The sequence below is a fragment of the Drosophila santomea genome, unplaced genomic scaffold (genome assembly GCF_016746245.2).
Source record: "Drosophila santomea strain STO CAGO 1482 unplaced genomic scaffold, Prin_Dsan_1.1 Segkk85_quiver_pilon_scaf, whole genome shotgun sequence".
Taxonomy (NCBI): Eukaryota; Metazoa; Arthropoda; class Insecta; order Diptera; family Drosophilidae; genus Drosophila; species Drosophila santomea.
Genome location: NW_025319021.1, coordinates 142,207 through 166,049, shown reverse-complemented (window position 1 = coordinate 166,049; position 23,843 = coordinate 142,207). Strand labels below are relative to the sequence as shown.

General features: G+C 37.4%; 1 protein-coding gene across 2 annotated transcripts in view; it reads right to left on the bottom strand.

Moving 5' to 3' along the window:
• Positions 1-23,843, bottom strand: part of LOC120457867 (eukaryotic translation initiation factor 4B) — an 85,202-nt gene that overhangs the window by 18,558 nt on the left and 42,801 nt on the right. The window contains exon 5 of one of the 2 annotated variants that reach the window (XM_039645393.1): positions 16,624-16,674. The exons of the other annotated variant lie outside the window; for it this stretch is intronic. Within the exon in view, the coding sequence (XP_039501327.1) occupies positions 16,639-16,674 (36 nt within the window). The 3' untranslated portion in view covers positions 16,624-16,638. Of the gene's footprint in view, positions 1-16,623; positions 16,675-23,843 lie in introns of those variants that run through there. 2 annotated transcript variants of the gene reach the window in all.

Here is a 23,843-nt window from a genome sequence, read left to right as displayed (position 1 = left end):
CGCGAAATTCAAATATACAAGATTATTCTAATTGGGTTTTGACCCAACATACCGGCCCCCTTGAAAGTATGCGATTGACTTTCAAGAGACAGGTAATAAGGCGAGTTTCCGTATAGGGCGGCGGATGATTCCCTTGGCAGTGCGTACGTCGGCTACACGCACGATGTTGTCCGCTCCTGCAATCGTGCTGACTATGCGCCCAAGAAGCCACCGTTGTGGGGGAAGATTATCCTCGTGAACGATGACCATGTCGTTGACAGCCAAATTTGGTGAAGTCTTCGTCCAGGTTGTGCGAACTTGGAGCTCGTTGATGTACTCGTGGCTCCAGCGACTCCAGATGTGATGTTTGAGTGCGCTGACCCTTTTCCATCGATCCAACTTGTCCAGGTTGTCGTCGATTGATGGAAGTTCCGGTAGTGCTCGGAGTGCGTCACCCACTAAGAAGTGGCCAGGCGTGAGAGCGGCCAGGTCGTTTGGGTCTGATGAGAGCGGCGTTAACGGGCGAGAGTTCAGGATCGCCTCGACGTCAGCAGCTGCAGTGGCTAACTCCTCGAAGGTTAACCTGGTGTCTCGAAGAGTGCGATTGAGTAGTCCCTTGACACTTTTTACTGCAGCTTCCCATATGCCCCCGAAGTGTGGAGCCCTGGGTGGAATAAAGTGGAAGTTAATGAACTCTGAGCGACAGAAATAGTGGATTGTTCTTGTTGTTTCGTCTTTAAACAGAAACTGCTTCAACGATTTGAGCTTGTTGTTAGCTCCTACGAAATTTGTAGCGTTGTCACAGAATATGTCCGAGGGAAGTCCGCGTCGGGCAATAAAACGCTTTAGTGATGCAATGAAGCTGTCCGTCGTGAGATCCGATACCACTTCGACATGTATCGCCTTCGTGGCAAAGCAAACGAAGACGGCTAGGTAGGCCTTGGTAGGCGGCTTACCCCGGATGCGCAAATAGACGTTGATTGGTCCGCAAAAGTCTATTCCACATCTTGAAAATGGTCTAGATGGTGTGATCCGCTCTTTAGGCAGTTAGTTAGTTAGCTGCCTTTCGAGAGTTGGTCGATAGCGGCGACAATGTATACATGAGCGAACGACTTGTCGCGCCAAGTCCCTTGCATTCACTATCCAGAACTGTTTTCTAATTAAAGCGACGAGCGTCCGTGGCCCGGCGTGATAGTTCTGTAGATGAAGATGGCGAGCGAACTGTGACACAAATGGATCCTTAGCTGGGAGCAGCACAGGATGCTTTTGGGTTTTTGGGTAGTCTGCTAGCTCCAGGCGCCCTCCGACCTTTAGCATTTGGAAGCCATCTGTAACCTGGAGGAAGAGACTAAGATTTTTAAGGTTAGTGCGAATCGGATGGCCCTTCAGGACCGAGGACATCTCTTGAGCGAAGTGAATAGTTTGAATATTCCAGACGATGCAATGTAGCGCCCGCATCAGTTCTGCTGGCGTCGGCGAAGGTGATTGGAATGGCGTTAGTTTACGGCAGCGCTGAGTAAATCTGTACACCCAAGCGATAACTAGTAGGCAGCGATGATGCGAACTGATCTTGTAGATTCCTTCAAGTAGTTGATTACTAGTCGTGTGTACGGCAAAGGCTGATTTTCTCTTCTCCAGTTGGACAGTTTCCATATCAATGTCACTGTTGTCTCGACTGTCCTTTGGCCAATGTTGATGATCTTGGCCTAGGAACTCAGGTCCCTCGAACCATATCGATTGTTCCAACTCGGTGATAGTGCAGCCCCTGGACAAGATATCAGCCGGGTTGCAGTGAGTAGGAACATGTTTCCAGTGGCAATCTGACGTGAGTTCTTGAATTTCGGCAATTCGATTGCCGACAAAGGTTGATAAGGTGGCCGAGTGTTGGCGATTCCAATGTAGAACAATTTGAGAATCGCACCATAAGAACGAAGTCGGCTTTCTGTCAGCGAAGATTCTAATGATTTTTATGTAGAGCTGTGCTAACAAATGTGCTCCACACAGTTCTAATTGTGGCAGAGATAGCTTCTTGGTGGGAGCAACTCTGGACTTCGATGTGATTAGCTGTACCTTGGTCAGCCCATCTGATCCGATTGTGCGAGCGTAGATGCAGCATCCATACGCTCGAATGGAAGCGTCACAAAAGCCGTGTATTTGAAAGGTATGTATCGCTGATTGGAGGCAATATCGTGGTATTGCTACAGACTCCAACGACGAAAGCGATGCAAGCAGGGACATCCAAGCTGTATGAATGCCTTGGGGTACTGACTCGTCCCAATGTAGTTTTAGGAGCCACAGCTCCTGGAGGATAATTTTTGCCACTATGATGATGGGAGTAACTAATCCCAACGGATCAAACAGCGAAGAGGCTATGGACAAAATCGAGCGCTTGGTGACGTGGTCCGAATCGAATCTTGGCGAGAACGAGAACATGAATGTGTCCCGTACTTGGTCCCATTTTAGGCCAAGCGTGCTGGTTAGCATTTCGTCGTCCAACTGCAAATGTTTGACTGTAGCGTCATCGACAAACTTGCAGTGATTTGAATGCCATTTTGCGAGTTCTAATTGGCCATCCTGTAGAATCGCTGTAACTTCCCTTTTGATTTGATGTAGCTCCTCTACCGTATCCGCTCCACCTAGGAAGTCATCCACATAGAAAGACGATTTGATGGCTTTAGCTCCAATCTCCAATTTGTCCATGAATTTGTCGGCTAGATATGACAAACTGCGTATGGCTAGATACGGTGCAGCCGCTGTGCCATAAGTTACAGTATTCAATTCGAAGGTGCTCAATGGTTGCGATGGCGACGCTCTCCAAAGAATGTATTGGAATCTGCGATCCTCGGCAAACATGTTGACTTGGCGGAACATCTTGACCACATCAGCAGTGATGGCATAGCGATGTATCCGAAAACGCAGGAGTAGTGTATAAAGATCTGGCTGAATGGTCGGCCCGACCATCAGAATGTCGTTGAGCGATTTCTGGGACGTCGTCTTGCAGGATGCGTCGAAAACCACTCTGAGCTTTGTTGATGTGCTATTAGGCTTGAGCACGCAGTGGTGCGGAATATAATAATGCGGAGTGTTTAACTGTGGATGGCTCACGGGACTCATGTGTCCCAGATTTTGAAACTCCTGCATAAATTCAACATATTTGGCCCCTACCTCAGGCCTTTTGCATAGGCTGCGTTCGAGGGAGAGGAATCTCCTTTTGGCAATGTCGAATGAGGCTCCGAGAACGGTAGGTTCATCTTTAAATGGAAGTCGTACTTCCAATCGACCATCTGAATTACGTCGTACCGTTTTGGTGTAGAACTCCTCACAGTTTCGCTGCTCTGGCGTAAGTGTGATCTCAGGAGGCTCCACATGATCGATGCGCCATAGCCGTTCCATTTTTTGGTCAATTTCTGTTAATGCGATAGATGAGTACTGATGGAGTGTTCTGGGATGAGCTCGACATCGACCAGACACTATCCATCCAAGTAGTGTTTTTTGTAGTACGGGCAGATCCTTTCCTAATTTAACTTGGCCGACTGCCAATATATCGAAGAAGGTTTCCGTCCCCAAAAGCAGATCGATCCGACGAGACTTGTTAAAGCTCTCGTCAGCAAGAGATGAGTGCTGCGGAAAGTTCCACGCAGAAATGTCAATTTCCGATTCTGGATGATAGGCAATGTGGGATGTCACGCAAAAATCAAGGAGCAACTCGAATCCATTGTGCCTCGACTTGATATTGGTGGTTGCATGGTGTTTAATTCGCGTTTGTGTCTCACCAATGCTACGAATCTCGAGGTTGAGCTTGCTCCGTGGCAGTCGAAGTCTTTGAGCAAACTCCTCGGATATGAAATTCACCTGAGAACATGAATCCAGAAGCGCTCTTCCTATTTTGTAGCTTCCAGATGCATCCTTGACCAGAATCAGTGCCGTGGCCAGAATGACACAGTCGGAACGAGACTCCGTGTGAGTATGCGCGACTGCGTCCGAAACTTGTACAGGCTCCGCTTGAGGGAGTGGCAAGGGAGCTGCGGCCGATCCTGGCGATGGCCGATGAAGCAGCGAGTGATGCGGTAGTGCACATGAGTGGCACCTCCGCGTCGACGAGCCAACTGCCCACAAGATGACCCCTGCCAAGGCAATTAATGCATAGCTTGTGGCGCTTTATTGCATTGAAGCGATTATCTAGGGCGAGATTGATTAGTTCTGGGCATCTAAAGGTCTTGTGGTCTGTCTGTGAACAGATGTTACAAGTTTGTGTGGTGCAATTGAAGGACAGACTTGCCTGATTCCTCTGCGAGCGCGACCTATGGCCACCTGGTTAACTCATAGGGGCTTCAGCAGGAGGCTTCTTATCCGATTCCAAATATTGACAATGACGTTCAACGACTCCAACGCATTTGTCCCACGAAGGCAACGTAGTGTAGTCCAGCGACTCATTCCACTTCCTCTTAGTCTCCTGGTCCACTTTGCCCATAACTATGGAGATGAGCATGGCCTCGCAAATCTGTGGCTCGGTGCTCAACGAACGCAACGAGTTGTATAATGCGGATGCATTATCGATTAGGCTGCGCAACTGCTGACCATTTGACTTGGCGACAGTTGGCAATGCGAAGAGTGACGATATGTTATCCAAAAATACGAGAGTCGGGTTGTCATAGCGCTGCTTTAAGCGGTCCAGAGCCTTTGTGTAGTTGTCTGCGGTCACCTGGAAAGCTCGAACCGTTTCAAGGGCTGGTCCTCGAAGACAGTTTAACAACTGGTTGAACTTCTCGATCTTAGACATGGATGGCTGGTGGCCAATAACTTGGTTAAACGACAAGATAAAGTTTTGGTACTCGCAGTATTTGCCGTCAAATGTCGGCAATGATAAGCGCGGGAGCTTAACTGCAGATGTGTGCCCAAAATTAACCGTAGATTCATGAATGCCGGTGCTGTTAGCGTCTGGTCCAAGTTGCTCCTGAACGCAAACCTTGGCGTGGATAAACAGTTCCTCTATTTCGAAGCGAGTATTGCGCTGCGCCTCAGCTGGCTCCATCTGCTCTATGGCTTCCTGGGTAGATAAAGCAAGTTTAAAATACGATTCCAAAATCGACAAACGGCAAGATAATTCCAACGGAGATAAATTCAAACCAGGTTCCACTGATTTGCTCATACGTGTAAGGTTTTTTCGAGCACTCGTTCGTTGAGCTTTAAGTTGCTCCAGCGAAGACATTTTTGCAGATGTTTGTTTACTTTATTTAATTTCGATCTGGATATTCCTTGCTTGACAAGGTCTGTGAGGGCGAGCGAGACGACGAGATGTAGTGGAAATTTTTCGCTCGCCAAGCCTAGAGTGCAACCTAGAGTGTTGCGCCAGAATGAGGTTATGTATGGGGGTGCTCCTGGGGGCAATATGTATAGTTGGAGGACCGAGATGTCGACTCCAACTATAGCGATGACACTTGGAGGATGTCCAACGATGTCCAATGATGCGGCGGGAGACCCTTGAGTATAGCCGGCACCTGCGCTGCATGTAGTTGTGGGCAAATGCACTAGCGAAAATCCTATGCGGACGCTGGGTAGACCGGCAGCGAACGCGATGCGCGAATGTACGAGAGTTTGGCAGGGCAAAAGTCGTAAATGCGCGTGCGAGACTTAGAGCAAAGTAAAAATGGGGGCGAACGTAACCACAATCATCACCACAAATTAACTAAAACGTAGCACAAGTCCTGTCACGGTCGCCAAAATGTAAAAACAAGAGCTTTTTCTTGAGTATAAATGATAAGTCGGATGGTCCTAGGTTAATAGTTAAATTTTAATGACAATTCTTGATTATTTCTCCTCACTTAAACTCCTCGTGGCTATATCTTCAACTTCAATTTTTTATCTGTCTTTGTTCTATTCTCTCTTTTTTCTAATTCCTATCTGCCACTTGTTCGCTAGTACGAGTTGGCAGCCTAGCGCAACAGCTGTTATGTTAACATCATTCAAAAAACGCGAAATTCAAATATACAAGATTATTCTAATTGGGTTTTGACCCAACAATTGGTTAGGACATGGTTATTTCGACAGCTTATAATATAGCACTTATGTTTAACTAAATTCGAGGTGTTGCCGGAAAATTTATAAACACTTTTACAGATCTTGCAGGCCACAAAATCTTTTATCTGATTTCCATCTTCATCATTTACTTGTAAAAAATATAATATTCCCAGACTTTGCTACGACCTCTTTTCCCCTTTAACGAATATACACCGTTCTCCAATTTCTGTTTTATTACAGTCGCCGACTCCTCGATAAACGATGCGTCGCCTGACGTTAGCTATATAAACGATTTTATTATTTTTTTTTTACTATTCTTTTTTAAATATTTATATTTGACAACACAATTTATATATTCGTATTAGACAAATGCTACACTCAGGGAAAAATTAACGCTTTTCGATATCAAATCAAGAACGAACCGCATCGAAAGTACGGTAAACTCGAATTTTTTTGATTCAAGGACAAAAATTTTAATTCAAGAACGAATAATTTGAGACCGAAATTATGAATTTGAGAACGAACGCTATGGATCCAAGTACGATAAATGTACTGCTTTAAGTATGGGAAATACTTAAAATAAATATTAAAAATACTTGACCCAAACTCGTCAAATTTTAATATGTGCATTATAAATTCACGGTTTAAATTGTACAAATTTAAAACTGAAGTATGAGTATTTTTATTTTCAGAGCAAACACTTTTGTTTTAAGAACGAATCATATTTATTGTTTATTTACACGACTTTAATAGTTTTGTTATTCTTATTTTATATATAGTAAATGTATACATAAAAACTTCCATAATTTTTTTCTTAAAAATTAAATTGTTACACTTTTCTTAAAGTTCTTACAGCTAAACATATTTAACGAAACGCGGTGTCAAGCAAAACAACAAATAGAGTCCTGGGTATCTATCAAAAACGAAGAAAGACAAATATAACAATAAGTAAATAAAAATTTTGTTATTAGTTATATTACCTTCATTTATTGCCGGCTGTGCTTCGGTAAGCTGTTGCCTGCTGAGATGGTTTTTAATCTTCCTATCGTAAAAGGGAAACACTGCGCTTCAGGTCGTCCTATTTAAAAACCAATGCATGCTCATTCTCTGGGCGTATTTCCCAGAAGTCGATTTTAACTGTAAATATTACACATTAATTTATAGATTTATTTCGTTTAGAAGTAACATTTGGCAACACAAAAGTTTTATACACATACATGCATACGCATATACATATGCGTGCATGCAAACACGTGCATAGGCCACCGACTTTTTATGTATGTATATTACATACATTATTTAAAGATTTCTACTTACCCTGCACACCGTGCCCATTTTCACATTATTCTTCAATTATTTCACTTAATTCACTTTGTACTTGTTACTCCAGGAACTTTTTGACACTAAATGAGCGCCGTGTTGCAATCGATTATCGAAAAAACATATGTTTCTTCAACAACACAGAAATGTATGTAATCGATATAAACAAGTGTAAGAAGTCGAATGGCTGGAGATTTTTCGATCGCATAATTTTTTAGTTTAAACTTCTTATATTTTTTGTGTATATTCTTTTAAAATTGGCCGCATAAAATGATCAAGGAATATACATAAATGAGAAAAGATAAACCTTTGTTTTCCATGAGTATCAATAATATCGCTTTTGAAATGTGTAATTCGAGTACAACTAGTACTTATTCCAAGAACGGTTGTCTTAAAAATTTTAAGTACGACACAGTACATTTTTAAGAACGTTCGTTCTCAAATTATTCGTTCTTCAGTTTTCTGAGTGTACAATATTATTAAATAAGACGCACACGAACATAATAATACACAAACACAGAAAACTTAGACTTACCTCCGCGCTGTCCGAACTCATTTTACACAATGACAACATAAAGTATTCAGAGTACTCTGAATTTCTATTGAAAATTCATTGGCTTCATTTAGTTTTCGCGCGCATTCATTGACTTCATTTCGCTCGGGTGCCCAAAACTCCGAACGCATACGAAGTGAACGCAAAGAGATCGCGACAACTGAATGGTATGTGTTCTGAATACATACTAAAACGAATGAGTACTCTAAATGCAAACAAAGAGAATGGTGTTATGCAGCCCTCTAATGTGTAGCTGTACAGTTTTTGTGTTGCTTAACATCCAATTTATGTGTATTTTAATAGAAAATTCTAACGTGTCCCCTGTGCTTCGTGGAGTATAACTCATTTTCTGACAATTTCAGACAAAAGTCAAAAACGTCAGTTTGTACCTTTAACTATTGTCTTTGACGGTAAAGTAATATCTTTTTCCCATTTTTGCTCGTTTTCTAAGAATTCGAATATAGGAATAGGAATATTGAGCTTATATGCTTTAAAGATTAAATACGCAAGCGTAAACATTAAACAGAACAAATATGGTAACATAGTCATATATGTGATCAAACTTACCTAAATCCAAAGCTAGCGAATGTATTCGTTGTCGTATAAAAAATAGGGTAATAAACAAAAATAAAATAATGGATATAAATTATGTCCGCAGATGAATCAAGAGCAGCCGAACTTGGCGGCACAAGATTTTTACGCTGGGAAACGGCTGCCCGTTTGTATGTAAAGAGTGAATACCACGAGGCAGGAGGGAAGGGAAATCGCCGGGTGGCATTATCATTGTTATCAGTTAACATATATGGTAAAAAACTTGTTTTGGAACTTAGTAGCTATAATTACGGAGGAACCATAATTATGCGCAAGTTATCCAACCCGTAAACATAGCACTCTATCCCAGTTTATAAACAAATTTTAAATTTCAATCTAGGCGGCATTTCCTTTGTCTTTGTTTTTGTCATTGCCTTTGCCAGCGCTTAGCTCCCCGCTAAGATAAACAATCAAACTCCAAAAAAAACACAGCTTCCGCTTGGAGACCAAACCATGGTCAACTTATTGCGCTTCAATCAAACTGCATCGGTCAGCATAATTGAATTTCACAATGCAAGAAATAATTTCAGCATCAAGCTTTTATTCTAAACATAATTGAAAGTTCAAGAAGTTTCCAAAGAAAAGCTTCTGGCCGAGGTTGAATGGATCAGGATTCAGAATCTAAGAGTCAGTCTGTTTCGGGATCGGATCGAGAACGATCGAAGATAAAATCAGATAATAGTGTCTTGTAATATTGTTTAAGTGAAAAAGTTTATCACCAATAAATTTATTAAAATATAAAAATAAAATATTTTTTTAAATAATTTTTTAACATCAATTTTAATTGGCGCCCAACGTGGGGCGGTGTCATTTAAAAGTTCTAAATAAATATTAATGATAATAAGTTAAATATAAAACGGAACTCGCGCCGCCAACAACCCATATTTTTAGAGGAAAAATTAAAACATCCTCATTAATCCAACGACATTTAACTACTGTGACAGTGATCGTGGAAAAACTTAATTGGAAATTAATTAATGCAATAATCCAATTAAGAAGTTAAAAAAAAAAAAAAAAAAAAAAAAAAAAAGAAAGGTGGACTGAATACTTAATACGAATTACAAGAACACGATACTAAACAGAACTCAACAAAAACCGAACTCTACCAAACCAGAACTCAACAAGAAAAAGAAATGAAACCAACCCAAAAACTATAACCAAAATATTCAAAAAAATATATAATAAAAAATCAACACCAAGAAGGAAGGAAGAGCAAAGGGCCATCCCCCGCCACAGCTGAATACAAAAAATTTCTTTTGAAGGAAGACCCCAACAGAACTGAAGGAAGAATACAACGGAAAGTATCGTGAGCAGAATAAAATAATTTTAAGTCTTTAAACAAGATCAGGATATACAAAATACTATAAAGTGTAAAAAAGAAAAAAAAAAAAATTTAATATCTATTTAAACCATTAATATAAGAAAACAATCTGGAAAATTTAATAAAAAGTTTTGAAGATTTAAATTTAACAATGGCAACCGGAGGTTCAGCACCAATCCTCTCTGCGGGCGGGATATCCAACGCCAGCAATCTGACGATGGAATTAATTAACCGATTAATAAGTGTACAATTGAGTGAAGTAACCAGAAAAATTGAAGGGATAGAAGGGCATATAATCGCTAGCAAAAATGTAGTGGAAGATTATAAAATCCAAACAATCGACCCAACTATAAATTGTGAAACTACCCTAGAGGTTGTTAAATCTTTACCAAAATTCACAGGAGAAATAACCCAATATGTAGGCTGGAGAGAAGCGGCAGAAACTGCCATGAGTCTATACAAAATTCGAAGCGAACAATATTTTATCGCTTTAACAATTCTACGTAATAAAATCATGGGAGCAGCACATGATGCTCTAACTAACCATGGTACAGTTTTAAACTTTCAAGCAATTCTTTCCAGATTGGATTTTATTTATAACGATAAAAGACCAATCCATATTCTCGAATCAGAATTAAGCATCCTTAGGCAGGGACGTATGACCATTACAGAATTCTACAACGAGGTAAACAAGAAAATGACATTACTGATAAATAAAACCATAATGACATACGGAAAAGACAGCGAAATAACCAAAGAAACAAATAAACAATTAGGAGCAACGCTCTTAGAATTTTTATTTCTGGATTGAACGGTTCAATCTCAGAAACACTATTTTCTCTAAACCCACCAGACTTGCCAAACGCTTTGGCAAAGTGTCAAGAATTAGAGTCTAACAACTTTCGAGCCCAATTTGCAAATAGGTATTATGGATTTAGGAATGAAAATAAAGGTCAGGGAAACAACTTAAGATTTAATACAGTTAATTCCAGACAGAATAATAATAATAACAACAATAATAATATTAATTATAATAATAATAATAACAGAATGAATAATAACTGGAATAACAACCTGAATAATAATTGGCCGCAAAACGGGAACTTCGGGCAATATAATAATTGGAATTCAAATAACAATTCTAAGGTACAACCCCCACCAGAACCAATGGAAGTCGAAAGTTTCATAAAGTATCAAAATCGTCCGAATAATAATTACTATCGTCCGAGTAATAATTACAATAGGGGGTATAATAATAACAGACAGAATTATAATAATTTTGCACACAGATATAATTATAATCATAACCAAGCTCAAAAAAGTGAACCACAAATCCCATTAAAAAGGGAAGCAACTGGGACAGTAAGTCAACCAGCCCAGAAAGGTATGAGAATAAATAACATTGATGAGGATCATTTTTTAAATCAAGGTCCTACAGAGGAATGCCTCATATAACAAGAATAGACAGAATTACAAAAAAACAACTAAAAATATTGATTGACACAGGAGCCTCTTCTTGCTATATCAAAAAAGGAATTTATAAAAATAAAAAAGAATTACCAATTTACAAGAGAGTATCAACAGTTCATGGATACTCAATTATAAAATATTACCATATACTAACAATATTTGAAGCGAAACATATATTTTATGAAATAGAAGGTTTGGAATCCGACTTATTAATTGGGTACAATCTATTAAGGAAAATTGGAGCTAAAATAGATGTAGAAAAAGGTATTCTTGAATATAATGGAAAAAAGGAAAAACTAGAATGTTATGACAATGAAGAGAAAAACGATTTGTGTTTAATTGGAGAAAATAATACTCTTCCATTAAAAGAATATATTATAAAGAAATACTTTTGCAATCAAATAGAATATAAAACTGAATCAGTTATTGCAGAAGGAAGTAGTTATAGCTGGAGATCTTATAATCTCGAGCACGCAGACGATGTTAATTCCGTCAAATTACAATTGAAAAGTTTGGGATCAAAAAATCCTGAACAAGCCGACGATGTTAATTCCGTCAAATTACAATTGAAAAGTTTTGGATTAAAAAATCCTGAACACGCCGACGATGTTATTTCCGTCAAATTACAATCAAAAAGCTTAGGATCAAAAAATCCTGATCACTCCGACGTTGAATTATCCGTCAACAATAAAACTAATAGTTTGGGATCCACAAATCCTGAACACGCCGTCGTTGAATTTTCCGACAAAGAAAAAATTCATAATCTAATAATAAATTCAAATCAACTGAAAAATTTCGAAAATAAAATTATGAATAAAATTGAAAAGGAGCATTCTAAAATAAATATGCAAATCCCTTTTCGAACCGATATTCGAGGAGAAATAAATACTGTCAATGACAGGCCAATTTATAGCAAACAATATCCTTATGCTATGTCAGTCTCAGATTTCGTTAATAATGAAATCGATAGAATGTTAAAAGAACAAATAATAAGACCTAGTAAAAGCCCCTATAATTCACCAGTCTTAGTAGTACCCAAAAAAGGTCAAAACGAAGATGGAACTCTAAAACACCGACTAGTTATCGACTATAAAAAATTAAACGAAAGCACAATACCGGACAGATACCCGATGCAAGACCCGTCTGTAATACTATCTAACTTAGGAAAGTCAAAATATTTCTCAACAATTGATTTGGAATCAGGATTCCACCAAATTTTAATGAAAGAGTCAGATATTGAAAAAACAGCCTTTTCTATTAATAACGGGAAATTTGAATTCTTACGTATGCCATTTGGGTTAACAAACGCCCCCAGAATATTTCAAAGAGCAATGGACGATATATTAAGAGAACAAGTCGGAAAAACTTGTCATGTTTATATGGATGACATAATAATCTTTTCAAATACAATTGAACAACATTATACTGACCTAATTCAAATAATTAATATTTTACAACAAGCTAATATGAAAATTTCTCTTGAAAAATCGAAATTCTTTAAATTAGAAACAGCATTTCTTGGTTATATCGTTTCCCACAATGTAATTAAAACGGATCCTGAAAAAATTTACACAATTATGAAGTATCCGATTCCAAAAAACATTAGAGAACTTCGAAGTTTCCTGGGACTCACTGGATATTACCGAAAATTTGTCCGAAACTATGCAAAAATTGCCAAACCCCTAACCAAATACTTAGGAGGAGATAATGGTAAAATTTCTAGAAGAATGTCTACAAAAATTACAATACAGTTAGATGATCCAGCTGTAAAAGCTTTTAACGAACTAAAAGATAATTTAATAGCACAAGTGGAATTAGTCCAACCAGATTACAACAAAAAATTCACTTTGACAACAGACGCATCAGATGTAGCTATCGGAGCGGTATTATCACAGGATAGTAAACCAATTACTTTCATATCCAAAACTTTAAATAAAACCGAACAACTTTACGCTACTAATAAAAAAGAATTGTTAGCCATAGTTTGGGCTCTTAAAAATCTCAGAAATTATTTATATGGAGTAATCGGTATAGAAATACAAACAGACCATCAATCTTTATCTTTTACAATCTCGGATAAAAACCCGAACATAGAAATGAAAAGATGGTATTCTTTTATAGAAAGTTTCACCCCAAAAATAATATATAAGCCCGGAACAACAAATGTCGTCGCTGACGCATTATCTCGAATAAAATTAAATAACCTTACAGACAGCGATATAGAACAATCAAGCTCAGATCAAAATACACAGCATTCTGCCGAAAGTAGTTTTGAAAATGTAATACAAGAGACCCGTAAACCGTTAAATCAGTTTCAACAACAACTGTTATTAACAACGGGAAGGTATACAATACATGAGTCATTGAAAGTTTTTGACAAGACACGACATATAATCGAATATGATACGCCAGAAAATTTAATAACAATATTAAGGGAATATCTACCACCGAACATAACGGTAGGAATTCATTGCACCTTAGAAGATCTTTATCATATTCAATTACCTTTAAAAAATAACTTTACTAACAAATTTCTTTTTACTAAAATATTTCTACAAGACGTGGAAAAAAATGAAGATAGGGCGATTATAATAGAAGAAACACATTGTCGAGCTCATAGAGGACTAGACGAAAACTACAAACAAATCAATAGATTATATTATTGGCCAAATTTACTTACCAAATTAAGGGAATACATAAAAAATTGTACAATTTGCAACGAAAATAAATATAACAGGCATCCAATTAAAATTCCTATTGGGGAAGCTCCTATCCCAACTAAAGAGGGAGAAAATTTACACATCGATATTTATTACGCGCAGAATCTTATTTTCTTAACTTGTATTGACGCATATTCAAAATTCCTAGTAGTAAAAGAAATTCAAAATAAACTAAACATCGAGAATAAAGTAATGGAATTACTTCAACAATTTCCACACGCCAAAGTAATTATGACCGATAATGAACCGAGCTTTACCTCTGCTCAATTTAAATCCTTTGCACAAAGATGTGGTTTAACTCTACATTTCGCAGACCCCAGACATAGTACCTCGAACGGACAAATTGAAAGGGCACATTCAACATTAACAGAATTAGCTCGTTGCATAAAAGAAGAATTTAATCTCATTGACTATTCTGAAATAATTATTAGAGCCGCAAAAGAATTCAATCAGAGTATTCATTCTACAACAAACCAAAAACCTTTTGATATTCTCTATAATAAAATTGAACACAAAAACATTCCAAACATTCTGAAGAACACTCAGGAAAAAATGTTAGAAACACATAATGAAGGCCGTAAAGAAAAAGAATATCATGTAGGACAGGTTGTTTATGAAAAGAAACATGGGGAAAGAAATAAGCTAAAAACAAGATATAAAAAACAGATTGTTAAGGAAAACCTACCTAATAAAATAGTAATCAATAGTAGAAACAGAACTATTCACAAAGACAATATTAAGTTTTAACAAATATTATATTTCTTTTAAATTTACAGACAATGCATTTCTTGTTACTTCTAATACCATTCGTAGTGATAGCCACTTCAGAAATAATTGATTACTCCAATCACGAATTTTTCCTGTTCAAAGACAAAAAGGATGTTCTTACTTACGAATCCTATAGCGATTTATTCCACGTAACCAATTTAAGTTTTTATAAAGAAATAATCAATGTTGAAACAGAAAACATAAAGAGAGACACTAACAAAAGATCACAATGGGAAATCACATACGACTTAGAAGTTATCGAACTAATTTTATCACAGTTAACATCATCTAGATCCAAAAGGGGAATTAATGAATTAGGCACCGTGTGGAAGTGGTTAGCTGGAACTCCGGATCATGACGACTTCGTCAAAATTCAAAATACAATCAATGACTTAATAGAAAATAATAACAAACAATTTATTATCAATTCCAAATTGTTTAAAGAAATAGAATCTCTTTCTGATGATTTTAAACATGTATTTATGGACCAAGATTAACCATTAAGAAAACATCGCCTAAAACTTTTAACATTTGACTTGCAAAATTTAATCGATACTATCACATTAGCTAAAATTGATGTCTTTAATACTAAAATTTTAAACCATGAAGATATAAAAGAAATATTAAGTCACGAATTAAGACCAGTAATCATTGCAGACCTAATGGATATCTCTGTGTTCAAAATCGTATTACATAAAGAACTCTTAATAATTTATGTAAAATACCCTATAGTTTATAACAGATGCGAAATATACTATGCTAGAGCGATTTCAAAAGGCGATGGAAAACTAGTAATAAGCAATCAAGTCGCAAAATGCGACAATACATATTATGAAATGTCTACATTTAAGACCGAACTTTTTAACAATTACTGTACTATAAGTAAGGAAAAAACTTGTTTTACCAAATTATTAAATGGAGAAAAATCCACTTGTAAGAAAATAAGGGAAAAAAATAAGGAAATAGATATCATCCAAGATGGTGCCATTTTTATAAATGGTTACAATATTGTTAACAACTCCCACTTAAATGGGTCATTTCTAATAACATTTAACGGAACAACCACAATAAACAACATTTCATATACAAATTTAGAAAGTAAAATTCTTGAATACATAACCACAAACCATTTTACAGATTATGAAATATCCGATTACATATTCGTAATGAAGCGGGACGCGTCATTTTAGAAGGGGGAGAGTTATCCAACCCGTAAACATAGCACTCTATCCCAGTTTATAAACAAATTTTAAATTTCAATCTAGGCGGCATTTCCTTTGTCTTTGTTTTTGTCATTGCCTTTGCCAGCGCTTAGCTCCCCGCTAAGATAAACAATCAAACTCCAAAAAAAACACAGCTTCCGCTTGGAGACCAAACCATGGTCAACTTATTGCGCTTCAATCAAACTGCATCGGTCAGCATAATTGAATTTCACAATGCAAGAAATAATTTCAGCATCAAGCTTTTATTCTAAACATAATTGAAAGTTCAAGAAGTTTCCAAAGAAAAGCTTCTGGCCGAGGTTGAATGGATCAGGATTCAGAATCTAAGAGTCAGTCTGTTTCGGGATCGGATCGAGAACGATCGAAGATAAAATCAGATAATAGTGTCTTGTAATATTGTTTAAGTGAAAAAGTTTATCACCAATAAATTTATTAAAATATAAAAATAAAATATTTTTTTAAATAATTTTTTAACATCAATTTTAATTCGCACGCTCTTTATTTTGCTGAACATAAATACGAAATGAAAACAATTTTAATTTTAAAACAAATTTTAAGGCTAGCATAAGTTGAATATTTATAGCGACCACGCAATCGTGCTGTGTTTGCCAGCAATGAAAGAGCATCCAGTCAGATAATGTGCTCCTGTTTTGGCCGTGTTTGTGTGTGTGACATTTAAGAGTCCATACAAGAGCTAAACAAAATTTGTGTCTGAAAACAAGTGTAGGTATTGAGCAGACTTTCATTGCAATCCTAAATTAAATTATTTCATTTTCATAAAGGTACTGAAAAAGAAAAGAAAAAGAACTTGGCTACATTTTTCCGTTCTTATTGGTAAGTTTTTTAAACAATGTATTTTACGTTATAAGGTAACGGACAGCCTTTTTCTTACGCGGTATCTAAGTCAAACATAACAATTCAGCGTGTTAGGCCTGTATTTTCGCCAGGTCCTGAAGGAATTCCTGCCTGTGTGCTGAGTTTCTATTTATCCTTTAAATTTTTCCATCAATGCACATTGGGCCAACGCGCCGATTTTTTGACGAAAATTCAAATTTTTCATAGAAAGGAAACCTGTTTTAATAATATAATTTGAATAGTATATACTTCGACTAAAATGAATTAAAAGATTTTAGTTGTTTTGATGCATCCCTTAAATTTTGGAAGCCCTTCTAAGTCAGCTGTTTGATTGCATGCGTGCAAAACTAAAAACCGCGGGAAAAATTTTGTTGACTTGCGAGCGTACCGAAATTTTTGTGGTTTAACCAATTTTTACAAAAATTATGGAAAAGAATAACCAAGGTATGTAGAATATTTGTATTAAAAAAAATTTCGTTCATGTTTGTTAATGTGTTTTTTGTGTGCGGTTATTCGTGTTGTCCAAAAGTAGAAAAAAGCTAACCTGCTAGCCCGTCTTTTTTGGAGTATAACTAATTTTGTGCCAATTTGTGCCAAAAAGTAATTATGTGTCATTATAGTGCAAAGTGTATATAAACTAATTTTGAAAATCGTTTTTGCTCCTTTTTGCTCCGATGTGTATAATCCTTAATATAACAGCTGTGGTTGAGTTCGCCTATGAGCAACTGCTTGATATCTACATACAAAACAATCGTAGAGCATCTTCCGTTTCGAGTTGGATTTATGATGAACTGAAAGAATTCGACTTAAGCACGGAGAAAATGGTTGAAATCAACACCAAAGTGAGAAGCTTTCACCTTTTCATTCAAAAGAATTTGGCAAATTGTAATAGAAATATGGCCAGATTTAAGACAAAGCATACCAAATGGCTTTCGTCCAACATGGTTATAACAGTAACTTCACTGTTGTCTTCAAATCCAAAGCCGTCTACATCAAGACGAGTTGGATTGAATATATTACCGCCAGTCCCCGTCAGGAGAGAAAATTGCAACCGATTTAGCTGTAAATCAGGGTCACAACACCCCTCTTCTTGTGCATGCCGCTACAGTTGCGGCCAAAAAATCGAACGATAAGGATACAGCCCTTGTGTTAAAAAATACATTTTTTATTCCGAATGACTCCAATAAGGCTAGAAAAAAGCTTTTTACTCAGAAAAATGACTCGGTTCGACTAACGGAGGATGAGGCTTTAGCATATCTGATTAAAAATTCATTGAGTAAAAGTAAATACATCAACTTTCGCGAGCTTAGCATTTCTTGTGAACTTTTACCTGCTTACAATAAAGTGAGAGAAGCGAAGTTAAAATGTAGACCTTTTGATATTAATGTAACCGAGTCAGTTGCTGAAGTCCCGCTGCAAAGTCTTTTAGACAACACTAGTTGCCGTATAATTCAAATGCAAGAAGATTTATTTGAGCAGCTTGGCAATACTTTAAGTCTGACTGACCCTTATTGTAAGCTATGGATTTGACGGAACAACCGGACAAAGCAGCTAAAAGCAACACTTTTTTGGATGTGATTCATTGCTTTCTGACGACTCGCTCTTTGCGACAACATTAATACCCCTAAAATTAATAGACCATATTGGAAATGTATTTTGGATGAATCGTACTCCTCAGTCGATTAGATTTTGTAGACCAGTCAAGCTTGAGTTTGTTAAAGAGACAAAAGACCATATTCTTGCTGAGAAAAAAAATTTGGATAATCTTCATATGTCTGCACCGTTGTAAATGTAAAATCAATTTCAGTTAAATATGATCTTCAAATGACACTTTTGGATGGAAAAGTTTTAAACATTTTGACTGAAACTAAATCTTGCCAATTGTGTCCGATATGTGGAGCGAGTCCAAAAGACTTCTTGCATAATGCTGAAATGGACTCACCAAAATTTAAGCCAAGACATGAAGCATTAAATTATGGCATAAGTCCTCTACATGCCTGGATTCGATTTTTTGAATTCATTCTTAAAATTGCATATAGACTGAATCTTAAAAAATGGCAAGTGAGAGATAAAAATGGAAAAGAAGAAATGGCGAACCAAAAAAAAACGATTCAGAAGCAGATGTGGAATGCTATGGCTCTACATGTGGATAAGCCTAAGCAGAATGGCAATGGTAATACCAACGACGGTAATACAGCAAGGAGGGCGTTTGCACAACCTAAGCTACTAGCTTAAATTTTAGGTCTTGATGAGTTCCTCATTGCATATTTTAGCAATATTTTAATTGCTATTTCTTGTGACCTGCCAATTGATCCCATGATCGATAACCATGGTTTCCAATATCGGCAACGGTCCATAAAGTGTTAATGAACGGCTACCAAATAATAGAAGCATCAATCCTTCCATTAGGTGTTCTTGGCGAAAACGCCTTAGAGGCTCGCAACAAATACTATAAGAGTGACAGGAGGTTACATGCTAGAAAGAGTACAAGGAAGAACAACATGGCAGACGTTTTCCACAGAGCAATGGATTCCTCAGATCCTCTTGTGTCGAGCATCTATATAACAAAAAGATTGGGCCAGCAAAATAAACTACCTACCAGACGTAATCGAACTTTTGAAATCACCAAACTTGCTACATTTTGTTAACATCAACAATAATAACAATGTTCCCGATTTTGATGCTAACAATAGTGATAGTGATTCAGATTCTGACACTGAAAATCATTTTTCAATAGATCTTGATGTAAAACACGACTTTTATGAAAATTTTTAAATGTAGTATACTTATTTATAGTCATTTTGAATGCATTGTTATTATACCCGTTACTCGTAGAGTAAAAGGGTATACTAGATTCGTTGAAAAGTATGTAACAGGTAGAAGGAAGCGTTTCCGGCCATATAAAGTATATATATTCTTGATCAGGATCAGTAGTCGAGTCGATCTGGCCATGTCCGTCTGTCCGTCCGTCTGTCTGTCCGTCTGGCCGTCTGTCCGTCTGTCCGTATGAACGTCGAGATCTCAGGAACTACAAAAGCTAGAAAGTTGAGATTAAGTATACAGACTCCAGGGACATAGACGCAGCGCAAGTTTGTCGATTCAGGTTGCCACGCCTACTCTAACGCCCACAAACCGCCCAAAACTGCCACGCCCACATTTTTGAAAAATGTTTTAATATTTTTTCATTTTTGTATTGGTCTTGTAAATTTCTATCGATTTGCAAAAAAACTTTTTGCCACGCCCACTCTAACGCCCACAAACCGCCCAAAGCTGCCACGCCCACAATTTTGAAAAATGTTTTGATATTTTTTCATTTTTGTATTAGTCTTGTAAATTTCTATCTATTTGCCAAAAAACTTTTGGCCACGCCCACTCTAACGCCCACAAACCGCCTAAAACTGTCCTTCGCACTTACACTAGCTGAGTAACGGGTATCAGATAGTCGGGGAACTCGACTATAGCGTTCTCTCTTGTTTTTTAGTTATTAATATTAAGGTTGTGTTAAAAAAATTAAATTAAAACATTTGCTGAATTTAACGAGTGCTAGCATTATTAATTATGAGATTATTATGAGATAGGAAACCTATCTCATATGGGCGGCTAGGGAAGGCGTGGTTAGATCGGTCTGAAACTTGGATATGTTCTTATATGCATCGACACTATCATATGTACGAAATTTCAAGAACCTAGCCTTAAAACTTTAATTTTCGTCGAAAAATCGGCTCGTTGGCCCAATGTGCTATGGACGGATATTTTGTGCTTCCTCTCCATTAAAAAGGGAACAATTTTGATGAAAGCAATGATAAAATATATTTCTAAATTATCGGCTATCCCCATTCTTTTGGAAAATGTCACTCCAAATTTGCATTACTATTTTAGGTCAAATATATAACCATGTCAGCACGGTTTCATAAAACGCAGATCAACAACCACTAAACTCTAATTCAGCTTAATTTTTTCATAACAAATGGCTTTAAAAATAACCTTCAAACACCGACTATAGTCAAGAATGTGACTGTTAATCATTACTTCTAGTAAGAAAACTCAGTTAATAAGGTTTCCTGGTTGAACTTGTAAATTCTTTATATATTCATTTATATTTATGGCAGGATACAAAGGGTGATATTGTATTGTATCTTGTATTCTCCGAGTCACATCCGGCGTTCCATAAGACCTTGGTCCGCTAATTTTTACCTTATTTATGACCTCTCCTTAGTTTTAAAACATTCGCGTGTACTTATGTACGATGTTAAAACTAAACGATGTTAAAAACTAAAAATTCGATCTAGACAGTTTTAGGGATTTGCCCTTGTTAATGTGAGGGGCCACTGTATCGCACCTGCGCACAGAGATTTCGCTCTCGTCCGCCCTCGCCCCTCTTTTCCGCCATACGCTCTCGCTCTCATCCGAGATCGCGCTCTCCAAACTCCGCGGTCGGCCGCCGTCGATCACCCGAGCCCGCTTTAGCGAAGTAAAACGGGTAAGCGCGCAGCTCTAGTTTAAGCTATAATTAGTCTCATAAATGCAACTGAATAAAGCAGAACTTATGCCCACGACGCCCCCGCTTCTTCGTGCATCTTCTTCGTCCCCTTGGTGGTGTTCTTTTCTACTTTCGCTCTGCGCCGTGGGAATTTCCCAATTCGACAACGCTTGCCCTCATCTCTGGAGGACTACGCCTCCCTACAAAACATTGGTCCTTCAAGCCAGGATATTCTTCCCGTTTGCCAGCAGTTCCCGGCCATTTGTTCCGCCAAGATAAGTACGAGCCCTCTTAAATTTTCTCACTACCGGTCTTCAGCAAAGCTCCGAACATTCAATTTTGGTCGCATTGCTGTAAGACTATTTTCCGTGTCAATTCCACATCCGCGAATTTTTCGACAGAACGGCAGGTGAGAAATTCAGTTTTCCTCATAGATCGATTTTCTTTTCAATCCGTCTTCGCTTCGTTCCGTTCTTTTTTCGTACATCAACGAGCAAACGGTCATATACATACATACATATGGTCATATGTTCATACATCATACATATCTACACATGTTCATATGCTCATACATCATACATAGTTACATATATATTCATTCCATACATCCTGGATGTACATATGTACGTATGTACATACATATGTACACAATTATATGTCGACGCAATTCTAACTCCGCAAATTTTCAACCAACTGGTGTGCACTGTGTTTGCGAATTTCCTTGTTCGCCGGACAGTCCGCCGCGTTTGAGATATTTATACCCGTTACTCGTACAATAAAAGGGTATACTAGATTCGTTGAAAAGTATGTAGCAGGCAGAAGGAAGCGTTTCCGACCATATAAAGTATATATATTCTTGATCAGGATCAAAAACCGAGTCGATTTGGCCATGTCCGTCTGTTTGCCCGTCCGTATGAACGTCAAGATCTCTGGACAGACTCCAGAGAGACATAGAAGCAGCGCAAGTTTGCCCACTCTAACGCCCACAAACCGTTTCAGTTTTTTATTGGTCTTGTAAATTTCTACCGATTTGCCAAAAAACTTTTTGCCACGCACTCTCTAACGCCCACAAACCGCCCAAAGCTGCCACGCCCACACTTTTGAAAAATGTTTTGATATTTTTTCATTTTTGTATTAGTCTTGTAAATTTCTATCGATTTGCCAAAAAACTTTTTGCCACGCCCACTCTTACGCCCAAAAACTGTCAGTGCTGAAGACTCTCCTTCGCACTTTCACTGAGTAACGGGTATCAGATAGTCGGGGAACTCGACTATAGCGTTCTCTCTTGTTTTTTCTCATCTTGGTGTGTGCTATTTTTTCGCCACATAATTTTTCTGTCCTTTACATCCAAATGCAGTACACTTCTCGACGCTTTACTGTGGCCTTACATATGTATGCAAGTTATCAAACCCATGATTCAGGGGCCCTTGCCCAAATTATAAATAATTTTTCGAAATCCAATCTGAAAGATTGACTTTCCTTTGTTCTCAAAAGTCGCACTTCGCCGGCCTGCCACTGTTTATATAAACAAATCCAAATCTTCCCACCAAGTCATGAGAACCAAGCCGTTGCCGGCCCACAGCTTGGCCACTTAAATAAACAAACTAACCTAACGTAAACACAGCCTCCTCTTGGTGACCAAGAACTTATTGCGCTTCAATCTGCATTGGTCAACAAATTTGAATTTCACAATGCGGAGAAGCAATTTCATCACCAAGCTTTTAATCTAAACACAAATCAAAGTTAAAGAAGTTTTAAGAAAAGCTCCTGGCCGAGGTTTGGAGGAAAAGAATCATTCTTAATGAGGCAGTCTGATTCGGGACGAGAAAAAGAAAGGTTGAAAATAAGAAAAGAGTCTTGTAATTGTGAATTAAGTTTAAAAGTTTCACTTCAATAAAAATTATATTAAATAAAAAATTATTTTTTTAAATAATTATTCAACAATAAATTTAATTGGCGCCCAACGGACGGACATGGTCAAATCGACTCGGCTATTGATCCTGATCAAGAATATATATACTTTATATGGTCGGAAACGCTTCCTTTTGCCTGTTACATACTTTTCAACGAATCTAGTATACCCTTTTACTCTACGAGTAACGGGTATAATTACAGGAACACGATAACAAATAAAAAATCAACATCAACCAAAAACGAAAAACTACGAGTGATTAAGGAGTGAACAAAACCAGATGAAAGATATAAACTAAAAGAAAAGGAGAAACACCTATGTCAAACTCACTTTTAAATATTTAAAACCAATACAGAAAACATTAAAGAAGGAAGGAAGAATATTTGATACGTGAACAGGTTACATTCTGAGAAGGAAGACCCCAACGGGAAATAAACAGAACAATTTAAGTGAAGGAAGACCCCAACAGAGAAAAATCTGAACAATTTAACTGAAGGAAGACCCCAACGAAAGATACACTGAAGGAAGACTCCATCGGAAAGTATCGTGAGCAAAAAAGTAATATTAAGACATTAAATTAATAAAATAAGATCAAGATAAAGAGAACATTACAAAGTTTTAACATTACTAAAT